At 34.0% G+C, this 18,648-nt stretch overlaps 1 protein-coding gene across 1 annotated transcript in view; it reads left to right on the top strand.

Moving 5' to 3' along the window:
• The window catches only part of LOC111423708 (calcium-permeable channel component Mid1), a 114,940-nt gene that overhangs the window by 72,669 nt on the left and 23,623 nt on the right, over positions 1-18,648 (top strand). The window contains exon 2 of the mRNA XM_023057012.2: positions 9,671-9,854. Coding sequence (XP_022912780.1) covers positions 9,671-9,854 — 184 coding nt within the window. The remainder of the gene's footprint in view (positions 1-9,670; positions 9,855-18,648) is intronic.

Genomic DNA, 18,648 nt, shown 5'->3' with positions numbered 1-18,648 from the left:
TAGCAACATTCGGGTTTAGCCGTGCGTCTCATAAGATGGCTAAAGCCGAATGATTCTAGTTCTTGGTCTAGTGTTATTATTATTATTATTGCTGCCGGGCTGAGGAGAGCGGCCCCTCTCGTTACCGCGACCTATAAGATCTATTGTAACTTTAGCCCTCCAAAGGTTTAGGGCAAATGTAGGTCCTTAATGAACCTTAGTATTGTCCTGAGGTCTTGAACAGTTATGTCGGTAGGTAACAGGGGAGTTTTACCGAAGACGTTGTGCCTTAGACGGCCTCTGGCGACGCAATTGCACAGTATATGTTCAGCAGTTTCTGACTCGTCGTTGCATAGTCGACAAGTTTGATCCTCAGCTTGTCCAATGTGGAAGAGGTGGTATTTTAGGGGCACATGGCCGGTCAGGTAGCCTGAAAGCGTTCTTAGATCCCCTTTGCTGAGGCATAAAACCTCTTTGGTTTTGTTTTGCGACGGAGTTATCATACTCTCCGCTTGCCTGTGACCTGGAAGTTCTTTTCAGCGTAAGGCTATCTTTGAATCCTCGCAGTTGTTGATTATTTGTTTTAGGTGGTTTTTTTGTAGTCCACATCCAGGTTGGGGTCCAATGAAGGGCGTGTTTGCTGCCTCTTTGGCCAGCTTGTCGGCCTTCTCATTGCCCTCAATGTTGCTGTGACCTGAAACCCACCATAGGGTAACATCATTGCCCCTAGCGAGTTCTCTCAGGTTGTTGGTACACTCTCTGATCAGTGCGGAGCCACACGTGTAGGCCTGAATTGCCTTTAAGGCGGCCCGACTGTCTGTGAAAATGTTTATGGATGCACCTTTTTGTCCCTTCTGTAGGTTCAAAGCGGTGCAGAAGTTTATAGCAAGAACTTCTGCTTGGAAAATTGTTAAGTCCGAGCTGAGGGGCAATTTGATGTGGCTATTTGGTCCACTGATGCCCATGCCTACTCCTGATCTTACTGTCTTTGAAGCATCGGTGTACCAGGCTAGGGCTCCTCTTTTTAGTTGAGGCCCTCCCTTCGCCCAATCATCCCTGCTACTAAATATGACCTTATACGGTTGGTTGCAATTATATTCCGTCGGTATGAGGTCCGTTTTAATTTCAATCAGGTGATTTAGACATGGGTCCTTGAGGATCTCGATGTGTCCTCTGAGGTTACCCTGCATCAACTTGAGTGAAGAAACTGTTTTCAGTGATAAGGCACTTAAGGCTGCCTCCTTTTCTATATATATGTGGAGCGGTGTGAGACCGAGTAGGGCTTCCAAAGCAGCCGTCGGACAGGATCTCATTGCACCCGTTATGTTAAGACATGCTAACCGCTGGATTTCTGCCAGCTGTTGTTGAGCTGTCTTATGTTTTGTTTTTGGCCACCAAACCAATGAGGCGTAGGCGACCATGGGTCTGATTATTGCTACGTAGGCCCAATGAGCCATTCGTGGTTTGATACCCCAGTTCCTTCCTAGGAGCCTGCGGCAGATCTGGTTTGCCATGATGGCCTTTTTCCTCACCTTATCTAAGTGTGAGTTCCAGTTTAGTTTACTGTCAAGTATTACCCCTAGGTATTTAGTTTCTGTTTTGAGGTTAATAGTTCTGCTTTCAATGGAGGGTGCTTTTATTTGTAGCTTCTTTCTCCGAGTGAAAGGGACTATTTCGATTTTATTGGGATTGATGCTGATTCCATTGCTTCTGCACCAAGTACTGGTGAGTAGTAGGGCTTTCTGCATTAGCTGAGTTATGATTAAATCATATTTACCTCGGATTGTGATTACTAGGTCATCAGCATACCCTTGTATCTTAAATCCGTTTTTAGTTAGGGTGTTCATTAAGTCATCAACTACCAGGCACCATAATAGAGGTGATAGCACTCCCCCTTGGGGACATCCTCTTAGCGCCTTTATAGTCAGCGACTCGCCTCCCAGACTGGCTGTGATCTGCCGACTTTTCAACATGGCTATACACCACTTGATTGTCGACTTGATTAGTTCTACAGTGTGTTAATTAATTATCGTATCCGGTAAAGTATGCAACCAATATCACAGATTGGTATTGCAACGCGACGAAAGTTCCTAAATACGATGGCGACAGTTCATTAACTTTAAAAGCCTTTTAAAATATATTTAGATATATTTTAATAATTAAAAAAATATTTTAAATATAAAAAAGGGTCTAACTTTCTGTCCTTTTATTTAAAAGAATTTTTAGTGCACCCATTGTACATTGAAATTGTGGTATGTTGAAAGTAGTGGTTATTTTGATTTGTTTATAGACTTGCCGTTTAAAGCAACCCCTAGCAACACCGACGGTTCTAAAAAGAACTGTTTCGAAAAATATAAAGACAGCAAAAAATGATTAAAGAACAAAGAAAATACAAAAACTCACAAAGCGTACGACAATCACAACAATAACGTACGATCAGCTGTCAGCATTAAAATATCCACTATATATATTTAAATAATAATTTAAAAATAATATATATAAAATTATCCAAGCTATCACTACATATTGAGATATGCAGCCAATATTACACAGGTCACGTGGGTTACGAAAATTAATTAACATAGTGTACTTTTAGTTCAATAAAAATACACAATAATCTAGCGCTACATAACATTTAAAACTAGAATTAACACTAAACCTAGAACTAGAATCATTTGAGTTTAGCCGCACGTCTCTAAAGACGGCTAAACTCAAATGATTCTAGTTCTAGGTATAGTGTTAATTCTAGTTTTACAGTTGTATTGGTATTAGAACTAACATTAGACCTAGAACTAGAATAATTCGAGTTTAGCCGTTTTAAGAGACGAACGGCTAAACCCGAATGTTTCTAGTTCTAGGTCTAATGTTATTTCTAGTAACATTATGAGGCAGCGCTAGTTAGCACTAGATATCGCTATGTTGTATATTTTTATAGAACTAAAACTAGAACTTACACTAGAGCTAGAACTAGAAAGTTTCGGGTTTAGTTCTAGCTCTAGCGTTAGTTCTAGTTTTAAGTGTTATCCAGTGTTAGATTGTTGTATATTTTTATCTTGATCAAGATCTTAATTTTACATTATAATTCGATGTGTGAAATAGTAGTTGCTTACACTCCCTTCCCCGTATTAATCCGCTATATCGAGGTTTCACGGAAGACCAACTTTTCGCGAAGTTTTTGTTGAGAACCACTGTTGTAGACAATGGTATGGAAGTAATACAATTTTAAAAACGGAATTGTTGCAGCTGTTATCTGCACAATCCATGCGCCAGCGAAAATAATATTTACTTGGCTGAAGGACAATTTCATCACGACGCATATTGTTTCTGTTATTCTCAAATATTTGAAAGGCAACAATCCTCACACGAAACCAAAATATAAGTTGATAATTGAAACAATACCGGCATTAATTTTTCATTAAAAAATAAATTGAATGATATTGTTGGAAAATTGAATGTAAAAAGGTTCGAAAATGTTTAATTGGAATAGGAATTAACCCTCGGATCGAATTAAATATTTATAATGTATTGGGATTATTTAAAACGATCACAACGATGTTATAAAATAACCACCATTAAAATCAATGACCGAAAGGTACAACCGAACGTTAATCTGATAAAAAGCTACCGCAACTAAACCATTTTAACAGGATATTACCGTTTTACGCGGTTTATACCATATCCAATATTGAAAATACATAAAAACGTGTCTTTATTCAAATTAATGTTGTCATTATTAAAATGTATCGAAATCGAATATTAAATTGAAATATTTTCGGTTACAATCGGTCAAACATTTCCTGGATAGTCCGAAATAATTCACTTTACTTCTTGGTAATCCGCGAATATTAAACGATTTAAAGGATTACGTTACAGCTGCAATGTCGAGAATGGTGAAAGCTCTTAGGATATACGTCAACTATGTAGCTCTGAGATACATTTATAAATTGGACCACGTTATGCATCATTTGAGTAAGACAGGCTCAAACTATTGAAAATTGTTTGGTGCCTGTCCATTTTAATAAAACTAGAGACAAAATGATGACGATTCGTGTAAAAATTTTTGAAGAAAATAATCTATAGTTTGATTTTGTACTTTTAAACTAGTTTTTATTTTATATAGAATTTAAGTCTAACCAGTTTCGGCCCTTGGCCATCTTCAGAGACTCTACAAATAAATTAACATCTTATCCATTTTACAAAAAAGTTTCTTAATATTTTGTTTTGTTAAAAAAGATCACATATCAAAGTCGAAATCAGACTATTAGTTACTAACTTACAAAATTAAAGTTTAAAAAGTGTTACAAGTTTACAGATTAAAATTTAAGAACTCTCTTTTTTAATAAAAGAAATATTAAGAAACTTGGGAAAAAATCAAGAAACACGTTAAAAATTAAAAAAAAGTGCTGAAAAGTGACTATACTCTGTTTTTAAACCAGGAGGAGTATTTTAAATTTGTCACCAGATTGACCTTGCACGTGATTGGTTGAATGCGAGGAAGGTTCACACACAGGCAATTTGGAATTTTGATTTTGAATTTGAAAGTTAGGTTATTGATAATTCGACAGTTTCATGTCATTGTTGTAAATTTTGTTTAAACCCTTTTGCGTCTTCAATTTAATTGAGTGAAATCTGTTCTTTTTAGAACATGGTATGGATCGTGACCCTAATAGTCGTTCACAACAAATTTTACAATAATAAGTAAATAAATAAATAATAATAATTATTAATTTAAATTTACCGCCAAAATATCTAGTGATATTTTCTGGTGATTTTTCCTAGTGTAAATCTGACTTTCGCGTTTACTCCTCCTGGTTTAAAAACAGAGTATAACACTAGATTAACTTCAGTTATAAAACTTCTATTACATGATAACTAACTTCAGGTTTAAAATGTCAACCTCAATTTTGACATATTTGTAATCTTCATTAAAAATCCTTTAAAATGAGTACAAACACGACATATTAATTTCAATATTAATGAAGTTATGGTCAACTTCCGGTTAAGAATGTGAACGTCAATTTTGACATATTCCTAATTTTTATAAAATGTCTTAATATTTGTCACAAAAACAAAAATATAATTAAAAAAAAATAAAAAATTAAGGTTGGTATTAATATTTAAAAATTAAATTGCTATCTTCATTGTTGCTAACTTCGGGTTTAATGTTTTTTATGCTAACTTTTTTGTTTTTTGAGATAAGCGCGTTTTGTTCGGACCCATTTTAAAGGTTTTTTTAATAAGGAATACGTCATGAACGAACACCATAAGTTGTCCACTTGTCTATTGTATGATAACTAACTTCAGGTTTAAAATGTCAACCTCAATTTTGACATATTTATAATCTTCATTAAAAATCCTTTAAAATGAGTCCAACCATGATGCGTTTACTTCCAATATTACTCGAGGTATAAGCAACTTCCGGTTTGAAATGTCAATGTCATTTTGACATATTCCTAATTTTTATAAAATGTCTTAATATTTGTCACAAAATATGTGACATTAATATCTTCATTGTTGCTAACTTCGGGTTTAATGTTTTTTATTCTAACTTTTTTGTTTTTTGAGATAAGAGCCTCTTGTTTGGACTCATTTTAAAGGTTTTTTAATGCAGATGACAAATATGTCAAAATTGACGTTGACGTTTCAAACCGGAAGTGATTGTATTTCCATTAATATTAAAGTTAAATATGTCGAGTTTGGACTCATTTTAAAGGATTTTTTATGAACTTGACAAATATGTCAAAATTAAAAGTTGAAAGTTCGTACTTTTTGGTTTTTTGAGATAAATGCGTCAAGTTTGGACTAACTTTAAAGGTTATTTTATGAAGATTACGAATATAATAATAAAACTAAAGTTGACATTGACAACTGAAAGTTTTTTCACGACTAAACCCGAATGATTCTAGTTCTAGGTCTTGTGTTAGTTCTAGTTTTAGTGCAATAAAAATCGTATCTAATCGTAAGTCGGGTCTTAGACGTATGATGCAAATCGGACTTAAAATCTGTTGTAAATATAAATGATAAACAAGTATAGTAGCTTAATGAAACAAAAGTTACATAGTTATTAAAAAAGGAGTGGTAACAAAACAGTAGTAAATAAACATTAGATCTTACCAAATCTTACTGCCAAGTCGTATGTAAATTTACTACTACATAAATAGAAATCACAATAGGTTATTTGCCCAGAGTTGCTAAAGAAATAACCACAGGTGTACGGTAGAGAGAAAAAAAAAAGAACAAAAAAAAAGGATAAAGTGAAGAGAAAACGGTCAAGTAAAATGGAGGGAAATACCTGTCATATAAAATTGAAAAATAAAGATAAGTGGAGTTTGTGGAAGTTCCAAACAACAATTCAGTTAAAAACGAAGGATGTTTTTGATGTAGTAACAGGAGAAGAAAGGAAGCCGATTGAAAGTACAGAGAAATACAAAGAAAATTTAAAAAAATGGAGAATCAGAGACGTAAAAGCACAAGGAATACTAGTGGAAAGCATGGAGGAAGCTCCAATGACACATAAGCTGTGGAAATGCACATGAAATGTGGGAAAAATTACTCTCAATGTACAAACATAAATCTGAAGTGAGTTTACATTTAGTAAGACAGAAATTTTTTAATGCTAAATATGAAGGAGAAAGCATGTCAGTTTTTCTAGCGAAGTTGGAGGAAATTGCTAGCCAATTAAAACAGATAGGAGAATCAATTTCCGACCTAATGTTAATAACAAAGGTAATCATGTCGATGCCAGAACCGTACAAACATTTTGTATCTGCATGGGAGTCAGTTCAATCGAACAATCAATCAAGATGTGAATTAACATCACGGTTGTTGATTGAGGAGCAAAGAATAAAAACAAATGAATAAATAAAAACCGCTTTTTTTTTGTCAGGAAGAAAAGAAGAAAGGAAAATAATAAAATGTTTTCAATGCGGAAAATTTGGACATATTAAACAAAATTATAAAAAGAAAAGAAAGAAACATCGCAAAAATTGCTGATTAAAGATCCAAGAAACAACAAACCTTATGAGAAACCTTATAAAAACGATAAAGTCAATGCGTTCATAAGAGTAGCCCTACTAAGTGAGACAATAAATAAGACAGATTGGATATTAGACAGTGGTGCAAGTGATCACATGTGTTGTCAGGGAGAACAATTTGTAGAAATACAAACATTGGAACCAGCAAAGAACATAAAAATTGGAAATGGAAATTTCTTAGATGCTACAGCAGTAGGAAGAATTCGGTTAAAGGCATTCAATGGAAAGAATTGGGAAATGGTAGATTTGAAAAATGTTTTGTATGTACCAGGTTTGAAGGTAAATCTATTTTCTTTGGGAATTATACTATCAAAAGGATATAAAATGACATCAGATGAAGAAATATAGTAACTGTAGATACTTTACAAGGATGGCATAAACGACTTGCACACCAATCAAAGACATACACGAGAGACTTGTTAAAGCGCCATAACATCAATTATGAAGATTCAGCATTTTTTTGTGAAGGTTGTATTGAAGGAAAGCAACATAGAAATGCACATCTAAGAAGTGAACGTAGAACGAAGTTTCCAGGTGAATTGGTGCATGTAGGACCAATGGAACAACAATCGTTGGAAGGGTCAAGGTATTTTATGTTATTAAAAGACAATTTTACAAACTTTAGAACATTATATTTCTTAAAACACAAATACGAAGTGAAAGGAAAGTTAATCGATTTTATAAAGAAAGCAGAAAACGATATTGGAAGAAAAATAAAAATAATAAGGACGGACAATGGTTTAGAATTTACGTGTAAAGAAGTTCAGAAAATTTTAACGAAACACGGAATCAGGCACCAAAGACCAAATACCATACACACCACAACAGAATGGTAGGACTGAACGAGAAATGAGAACTTTTGAAAAATGAAGCAGTGAACATCGCAGCCTACACTCTGAACAGATCAGGAAAAAGTACAATAAACAATAAAACACCTTATCAATTATGGTTTAATAAAGAATTCGACTTGGAAAATTTAAAAAAATTTGGAAGTGAAGCCAGAAAAATTCAAAGATTTTGTTTTGCTAACCTATGAAGAAGCTTTAAAAGACGAAACCGATGTGTGGGAATTAGGATGTTCAATTATTGTGTTGTGACTTGTCAAATGCCTTTGATTGCGTCCAACATGAAGTTCTGTTGGATAAACTGGAACATTATGGTATAAGAGGTCTACCAAATCAAATGATTCGTAGTTATCTTAACAATAGAGTGCAGTGTGTAGAGTGGAAAGGTCGAACTTCGGATGTTACTAATATTATATCTGGTGTTATTATTTACATAAATGATCTGTCTATTAACATCTAAGCTGATGACATTTATATATATGCTGACGATACATCTTTTGTGCTAACGTCGAAAGATAGAGTTGAACTTGAAAACAAGTCAGAAGTTGTTATAGCCGAAGCTGCGGAATGGTTTGGGGCCAACAGTTTGAAACTTAATGTGGAAAAGACGCAAAAACTACTATTAACAACTAAAATTGCTGGACGGGAGCAAGAACCTATTAAATTCCTGGGGATATATGTTATGTCAAACCTAAGCTGGAAGTCTTATGTTGAATATCTTCAAAGATGCCTGGCTGTAGCAATATTTATGGTCAGGGGCATACGGGCTATAGCTGGTTATGAGGCTGCTAGAGCAACCTACTTTGCCAACTTTTATAGTAGGGCGTCATACGGAATACTGATTTGGGGGAATTCTCCGGCGGACAAAGATATTTTCATTCAACAAAAGAAAGCATTACGGGTCTTAGCAGGTGAAAAGAGTACTGCTAGTTGCAAACCACTTTTTCAACAACTCTATCCAACTTTATCCTAAGGAGTCTTCTTTACGTACATTCCTCTAAAACCTCATTTCTAAAAAGTTCTGATGTTCATATCTACGAAACCCACCAAATCACATTATCAGATTCCCTACCATCGCATTAATATCTAATCACTAATCACCTAGCCGTGAAATTATGTAATAAATGCCCTTTGCCAATAAAAAATATGACTAATTGTTGCTTCGAAAAAGTTGTACGGCGTATCCTGAAGGCTGATGCTTTCTATGATGTGGAGGAGTTTCTTCAACTACCACCTTCGGAGATGGAGTCTTATATTTAGTTTTGTAAACTATATAATTTTTTTTTCTCTTTATATACATTGCTTTGTTTTGTATATATTTATATTTTTTCTCTTGACGGGGTTTTATCTGTTTTATATTTTCTTTTATTACATGTAAAACATTTGTAAGCTGAATAAATGTTATTATTATTATTATTATTAGTAGATAAAAATGAAGTAACACATGACCAGAAAATATTATCCAGCAAATGGAGTTTTAAAGCACAACAGTTAAAACAATGTAAATGAATATTAGATCTTAGCAGATCTACTACCAAGTCGTGTGTAAATTTACTACTACATAAATAGAAATCACAATAAAATCGTATAACGTGATTGGCGCTTAGCTTTATCCTTTAAAACAAATAGTATTTTAGGTCTTTCGGTATTCTGCATTTTTTCTAAGATAAGTTACACCTTTACCTACCAGACAGTCATACAGTTACATGTCGCCTAGTGAAGTGATGTATAACGCGGTCTAATTATATCTTTTAAAAGTATTGTATTATAAATTTCTTGTTGGATGTTAATTAAAAATTTTATTTTTTGTAGGAGGCGTATCGAAGATGGGTGTGCAGCTCGTTGGTGCCACACTTCACAAGTCCAGGGCACAGGGTGCGGCCGTGTCTCAACGTCTGTCAGAACGTGGAAAAGCAGTGCCCTTACATGTTACCAGGGGACAGAGCCCCAGCACATCCTACACAGTACGCCGGCGAACCGACCTTCCTCTGCCTCGGTACGGTAATCACGTACTCGTCCTCCTAAAACCCTCGACCTACCCCCCGTTTACTCCTCAACCCCCTACCGTAGCTAATCCGATCGCGCAACACAAGAAAACGCCAGTACGTATGTATAATGGACGACACTTTAATTGATAATGGAACTCGGACAGACGCGACGCCCCAAAGCTTTAGGGAAAATAGGAAACCGTCCGTTTTACTTCAACAATTTGTATTGTCAATTTCGTAAAGTGCGCCTCTTGTTTATTCATCAACCCAAAATGCAAATTGGTTTTCTTAAATTTGGTTTAGAATGATTTCGGTTAAAAAATTATTTGTATTAAGATTGACTTTAGTAGTTGAGTGTAAAAGTTCTGATGGTGTCTTGTTTTTTGCCTTTGGGAGGACTCGCTCCAGATCGTAATCTACATCATGACCCATTTTTGAGAGGGGTTACGTAATAAATGCACTCCGAGAGGTCCGCGCGATCGCTTATTCATGAGAAAAAACCCAGTTCCCTTCCGATAACTGCCTGCGAAAGATCGGAACTGCTAAGGTATAATGAGCACTTGGTAAATTGGAGAAGAAGTAAATCTTGGATTTACGACTTTTGCTAGTCAATGCACTTTTAAATCTTATATCTTTAATAATAATCATCTTAATCCTCGTTTAAGATCCTTCCCTTTGACGAGATGTGTTATTATGAATTTGAAATATTTATACGTGCATTTAACGCTTTGATACAGACGGGGGCGTAATCTCGTTTTGGGGTTCAATCAATAATTCAGGGCCCCTGCTTAAAGCTATAGAGACAAGCGCCCTCTCCGGATTTGAGCGACACCGCAGCTCCTAAGACACTAAACGAAGGTCGTATCTCAATCGAAACCGACGCCTCCACCATCCAAAATAGAGAACTGCAGATCATCTTATGATTGTGTTTCGGAACCCACCCTGCCAATCCAAATTATCCTTAATTGACGGTGTTATTAGTATACTCGTCCATTTCGCTTCGCATTATTACTTATCCCACCCATATTTTCCCATTTAATTGATTAAACTCCACTTTTATCTGAGTTATTCCGATAAATCCCACTTTCCTTTGAGAGCGATTTAGTAAGTTCGAAAAAAAAACAGGATGAAGAGAGGCAAAAGTCAAAGGACTCAAAAACGGACAATAAAACCGAGAGGACGAAGTGAACTCTCACTTCATTAGGATCGATCGACGCGCCGTATGCAGATAAGAGCCGAAAGACTTTTCTGGTGATTTGAACTGAACGCACAACGAAAAAAAAGGAAGGATCAATACCTTTTGTACAATCTATAGTTTTGGGATTATTTCTTTCAGCCGTAAAACAATTTCAAATTTTTTTTTAGGGGATTTTTCAGATTCTACTAGTCACTTCGGTTTCGACGAGGGTCGACGTTCAATTTCGGAAGCACCAGATTACACCTCGACGACCATGACGCGATGTCCTTTTCACAGCGTCCGCATCTTTAAACTTTAAATTCTCTATCTAGTTAACTTTTGAGTTGAAATAGATTGTTCTTCTACAACGTGGTAAAATAGATTTCGTTGAAAGTAAAAATTTTCTATCTGGTTATCTTTTATATCGATCCCAATATGTTTCTTCTCTTCAAATTTGATATGTGAAATGTTACTATTTGATAGAGATACCATTTTTTGTAGTAGATCTTATAATTTTAAATTGATTATCGAGGTAATTAGATCTTCAACGAATTGCAATTTTTTCCAACAAGAACAATAAGTTAAGTAAGGTTGTTTTGTAAAACTTCAAATTCTCTCTTCTAGTTATGCTACTAATGTGTAACCTTTACTTTTGGATAATTCATACGAAAACAAATTATATGCAGATTGGTACCATAGATATGAGTGGTTCAATTTTAGTGTCGTTCAAAGCTGATTACGAATTGATTTCAAAGTTACATTAGTGTTTACACACTATATTGAAACTGATTCAAGGTTATTAACAACGTTTTGTAATATTTCAAAATGCAACCAAGAAAATTTTTCTCGTTATTATACATTTGGGTTTCAAAATTAAACTAATTAACTGTGATTAGTGGACCTGATATTTTACAATACATATTAAAATTATTTTAAAACAATTATTTAATAATAGTTATTAACTATTCTATGATAGTTTATAACGCATTTTGCAACACAATTATACAACATTTATAAAATTATTATATAAACATGTTAAACAATTTTTATTGTGGTTTTATAGATGTTTATATAACTATTTTATAGTAGATCAAGACACAGCTATAAAATAATTGAAGAAGACTAATATATTATATAAATTGTGCCTATTTTGGTGCTATAGTTGTTTTATAAACATTTTTATTACGTTACTGAGACTAAATATGTTATACAGGGTGATTCATATAAGAACCGACACAGAGCAGGGACATGTAGAGGACAATAAATTAAGATGATTTAACGCAACTTATCTCTATACCAAGTTGTCCCCTGAAAAGTTATAGGCCTTCAAAATTGGGTCTTAAATTTTTAAAACATTGAATATCTTCGTAATACATTAAGCTAGAAAAACCAAATTTGGTATACGTTATGAGTGTACCGAGGGAATTAATTGGTAGCAAGTTGAGACCAATTGAGGCATTTCAAAGGGTTGATTAAGGGCGATGGTTTCCTAAATTTTGGCAGATTTTTTTAACCTTTTTGTGGATTTAATACATTATTACCTCATTTCATGTGGAATTTAATTCTAAAACATTTTTTACTCTTACTATTTTTTAAAAAACATTGTCGTTTTCATAAAAAACTCAAAAAACTAAAGACGCGTATCTTGTTAATGCTACTTAAAATCATCGAAAATTCAGTAGTCCGCTGTGAAATTGTACGTAATTTGAAAAATAAACTGTTTATTATGAGCTAAAAAGACATCATCCATAAACCAATTTAGTTTAGGCATAATAATTTTCTAGTGATAAAGAGAAAATCCCCAAAATGTGAAAATTAAGTACTTTTGGTTTTAAAATCGATCATAACTCAAGAATGAAAGGTGATGACGAAAAGTTTATTAGAAATAAATTGTTTATTATGAACTAAAAAGACATCATCCATAAACAGATTTGGTTTAGTTATAATGATTTTCTAGTGATAAAGAAAAAATCACCAAAATATCAAAATTGACTACTTTTGGTATTAAAATAGATCATAACTCAAAAATTAAAGATGATGGAGAAAAGTTTATTTGAAATAAATTGTTTATTATGAACTAAAAAATCATCATCTATAAGCAAATTTGTGTAGGTATAATGATTTTCTAGTGATAAAGAAAAAATCACCAAAATGTTAAAATTGAGTACTTTTGGTATTAAAATAGATCATAACTCAAAAATTAAAGGTGATGGAGAAAAGCATACTTCAAATAAATTGTTTATTATGAACTAAAAGGACATCATCCATAAACAGATTTGGGTTAGTTATAATGATTTTCTAATGATAAAGAGAAAATCACAGAAATATCAAAATTGAGTACTTTTGGTATTAAAATTGATCATAACTCAAGGATGAAAGGTGATGGAGAAAAGTTTTTTAGGAATAAGTTGTTTATTGTCAACTAAGAAGACATCATCCATAAACAGATTTAGTTTAGATGTAATGGTTTTCAGGTGTTAAAGAAAAAATCTCTTTAAAAAATAATACGGGTAAGAAAAGTTTTAGAATTAAATTCCACATGAAATGAAGTAGTAATGTATTAAATCCGCCAAAAGGTTAAAAAAATTTGTCAAAATTTTGGGTACCATCACCCTTAATCAACCCTATGAAATGCCTCAATTGAGTTCAATTTGATACCAATTAATACCCTTGGTACACTCATAACGTATACCAAATTTGGTTTTTCTAGCTTAATATATTACCAAGATATTGAACTTTTTAAAAATTTAAGAGCCAACTTTGAAGGCCTTTAACTCCTGAGGTGTACAACTTAGTATAGAGGTAAGTTACGTTAAATCATCTTAATTTATTGTCCTCTACATGTCCCTGCTCTGTGTCGGTTCTTATGTGAATCACCCTGTATAAAATTTATCACGAAACGTTTTTACAGCTTTAATAAAATAAGAAATTGCTAGTTCGGTATTGACTATAAGAATAAGCAAATAATTTGAATAATTTGAGAGTTTTCTTGAAACAATATTCAGTACTTCTTATATTTGCCCAACTAATTGTTAAGGTACAAAATTACATTTTCAGGGTTTCTTTTAATACCGATTAAAATATATTATCGATTATTATTTATATTATTAAAATATAATATCTTATAAATTAATTGGGACTCCTTTCTGATTGTTAAGTACTTCATTCGCTTTTATAACAAAAGTTGAACTTCATTACATTCCGGCTACGTTTCATACCAAGCCATCGTTGTCTCCAACACAGTAAACGTTTAAGGTTTCGAAAAGGCACATCATGACAGTTCTCGTCTACAAGTCTCTTCACTTTCACTACCATCTTAATCTCTAGATACTTCAGCTAAGGTAACAATTGCGTAGTCATCATACATTTCACAGCTTACATTATTTTCGTCCATATCCAATCATTCCGCAGCATCAGATTCGTTATGAGAGAAACTATCAGTCTTTGCGAAAAGCTTTCGTACGTTTGTAATAGAGGTCTTCCATCTCAATTTTACTAGGATATAGTTAATTTGAGTTCTATGTCGACTACCTGGGGATGTCCATTTGTAAAGTCTCTTTAGATGGTGTTGAAAACCTGCGTTTGCGATGAAGAAGTCGTTATCTATGCAGAACTGCAATTTTCCCCTAGCGTTTCGGTCGTTCAAACCAAACTTGCCAATTACTCATTGAGCGTTGGGGTCGTTTCCCATTTTGACATTGATATTATCATATCGCCAATTATCATCGTAATTTCTCTGGCAATATACTTCGTCCACATCTTCGTCTCGTGCGTCAATCTTGGAAACATAAAGTTGTATTATATTCAGATTAATCAGACAAACCTGCAATTTTATAAGAATTGTCCTGTCATTGATGGCTTTATATTCTCTTATTGCGTGTGCCAGTTATTTATTTGCTATAACTTAGACACCGTTTCTGGATGAGTCATCAGCACCTGAGATTAAAGTAATATGTCGACTTCTCTCTCCACTATGACTAGGTTTCCAGTTTTAATCTGACCACAAACATTCCAGGTCCCCATATTCAGTAGCTTCCATATATTTCTTCCAGTAGCTGAAGTTCCATGTGACGCCACAGTCATATTATCGGTTACCCATTTCACACTACTAGCTCCGGACACCGAGTAGCGCCAATTGCTAGTTGGATCGTATTACTTTCTTCGTGCTAATCAAAACTCAAGAATTTTCTTGGTGCATGATAAACGCAGTGGAGCCCCAGATCCGTCTGCGGGACTAAGACGTCTTAGGAAGGAAATCGTAAATTTGGTTAGGAGATCGGAGACAGGATTGCATTCCACGTGTACAGAGGCGCAATCCGAAAGTAGACCTCTCATATGTTGTTATCACATATTACCTGCATCAATCTTTGTACATTCTCTCTAATTTTTCAATAAGACCTCGATCCATTGCCTGAATTGATGGCGTGACATTAGGTGGAAGGAACATCACCTCAAATTCTTCATCAATCGGATTTAGAACCTCAACAGACGGTTGCATTGGTGGATTGTACATTATTAGCAACACTTTTCGGTGAAGATTTGAGACTTGAATCGAAAGTGTGTAAAAATAGACACTTTTTTGTATTTTCTATAAGTCACTGGAAGTTAGGTTAAGTTTTGAAACACCTTGATTTCTTACTTTATGCAATAACTGATTGCTATGGTCACCACTAGCATTTACAAAAACATCGCTGCAATTTAGTGACTTTAAAACCTAGAGTAGCTTTATCTTGGCAGCAAGCTGAGTATTTTCGAGGCAGAGTTTTCCAATTTTTCCCAGTTTCATCACAACTACAAATGTCTTTTCTACCAAAGCTATTATTGCATACAAAATAAAAAAAACTTCATAAATTCAGCTGCAGTACTTTTCAATGATAATCCCTTCCCTTGAATAGTTAGTTTTTCCAATGTCTTGATTTAGAATTTTTTAACCATTTGATGCTAACTTTGAAATTAGCAGGACCGTTCTTTATTAAAATAAAGGTTTTTTTCACATATTAAAGGTTCTGACACGGATTTACCTAAGCTACACGTCTGGGTTAACCACAAATACATTGCATCTCCTAACGACTTGTCTTCTGCAGTTCACGTTCTTTCTCTTAGATTGGAACTATCATCTGAATACAAAATTCAAATGTCACTTTTTTTCGTTTTTCTTTCGCCTTCCAAACTCAATTACGTAAACATTAAATAACTAAACTGCATATAGAAAGCACAGCGAAGAAACTAATGCGGTACGAAAAATACTGAGATAAAATGGGAGTTCTCCGACAACTGCAGAATCATAAAAGACTTGATAGCTATCGTTTCAAATATTTATGTCTATAGGTGTAGATAGGGTACATATAGTATAGTAATTCCTGTTTACTCATCTTTTTTGCAACAAAATTCTATACATTAAACTCTTCCATACTCACCTAACCATATTTTAATAGACGCATAGTTAAACCCGGAAATTTCCAGTTTTATTTGAGGTATGAAGTAATCGATAATGACCGTCCTTCCGATAGTGTTGAAAAAAGGCAGGAAATTAGTATTTCCAATGAATTTCATGGTTTATAGTTCGATATAACTTAATAACTTACAGCCTGCGAATATTTTCAAACATTCATCATATTTAGTTATATGGAAATGACCACCTTTTTGGAAGAAACTTAATAATTCATGCAACTGAGTAGAATTATTATGATAAAAGCAATAACATATAGATAAGTTGACGTCCAAAAATTGTACAATAAATGTATTTTAATTCGTTCTATGTAGTTTGGAAACAATAACGTTAAACAAACCTAAAATCTAATATAACAATAGATCGTAATGTTGATAGTTGTAAAAAATTGTCTCATCGAATATGTTGTAATTGTAAGAACAAACCTTCTTACGTTTGGAAATAGAGGTGATCAATGGGCCGGATGTATACAGAAGGGTATTAAACAAATCTGTCAGAGTTTGCTTAGGAAAAAACTTGTATATTGTATTCTTTATGTATATCTTGTAGTACAGTGCCTATTTCCAGCGTCAAGTAAGTCTGTCAGATGACATATTGACAAATGTCATATAAACTTAAATTGGTTCCATATCAAACATCACACAAAAAAGTAAAATTGGCGACAACGAGCTTTTAACCACAAATCTTGAGATGTGTCATATCCACGATATTCACCTCGATAAGGGCTTCGCCACCATCCCGTTTGTTAGACACTGTTGATTCTCTGTTATAACGATATATAATATATGAAAGGTCTCCTTCCCGGATATAGTTTGAAAAAGTCTCGGTAAACGAAATAAAATCCATGGATAGCCCATCAGAGATAATGGAGGTTATACTTGTTTTCGAATGTAGGTCTCGCATTATTGGTAATAGAACCTAACCCCATGAATATACAGAAAGCGTAGCTGTAAAAGTTCATCACATAATTTAAATTCTAAAAAGTGAAAAGGTCATATTGACCGAGTACTAACAGTTACGGATTAAAATGGAACTCATCCTTGGTACTTCTTTACACTATACGTTCATTTCGGCCGAGATCAACGTAGGGTTGGTATTACGAAAGTTCGCCAGCTTGATGTTGCGAGGGCGATGCATGGTTGTACTTAGCCAGCTCTCGCTACAAATTGGATTTCAGCAGGCTTTTTCGGTTAGCAGACTTTCGTAATACTCCCCCTTAAAGTCCTAGAGCTTGCGATGGACTCCGCATTCGAACCGTTGAGTCGTGATTTACAAATGGTGCGAGCGCAATCGCTTAGCAAATACTTTGAATTGAACATTAGTATTTAATTGGTTTTTGTCAATATGAAGGATTAAACAATTTTTTTGTTTAATTCTATTTATAATTTCAATTTATAGGAATAAGTAATGAATATATTTCGATAAAATGTCGTTTCGTTATGTAATTCCATTTTAATCGAATATGTAAAAGTTTTTACTATTTTTAAAATTTTCACATTAGATTTGTTGTGTATTTCTGTAAGGAAGCTAAGAACAACTAACAGTATAAAGTCATGTCAAGCGAGATTTAGGCATGTATACGTTGGTCTTCGGAGAGAGCCGTCATCAAAGATAAGCTCATCATCAATAAAAGGATATACATACAATATTACGAATCAAAATCATACGTTATTTTCTGCAAATGTGATAAATGCTGAAAAACGGACTCGCGCTGGAGAACAGGATGTAATTGACTTCTATAACAATAATTTGAAAGACATGAGATTTAGCAAATACTCAAAATATTAAAGCTTGGCGTCTTCGTTGGAACAACAATTAGAAGTATGAAATTATTCCAGTCAAACCTTATCATGTAGAATACTCATTACGGAATTTAAGAGTCGGACTCCAATCTTCTTTTTCATAGACTTTTCGTGTAGGAACCTCTCTTGAATGCCAATAATGCCAAACATAGTTCCCTCAATCTGCGAGGATCTAAAGAGATCATCGTGGACTACGTTGTTCTGTAATATGCAATGTTCAGAAGAAACTTTATCTTTTTAGCTTTTTTTAATATCAACCCATGTACGAATAAGGTTTTGGATATGCTACCTTTATCGTTGGACCATCTTGGATATAATCAGCTAATCGTGGTAGCTCCATCAGAAACACATAAGGCTGGTTTTCAGAATTTTGT

The sequence above is a fragment of the Onthophagus taurus genome, chromosome 6 (assembly GCF_036711975.1).
Source record: "Onthophagus taurus isolate NC chromosome 6, IU_Otau_3.0, whole genome shotgun sequence".
NCBI classification, from domain to species: Eukaryota; Metazoa; Arthropoda; class Insecta; order Coleoptera; family Scarabaeidae; genus Onthophagus; species Onthophagus taurus.
The sequence above is the reverse complement of the archived record's forward strand: the minus strand, read 5'-3'. Positions and strand labels throughout refer to the sequence as shown.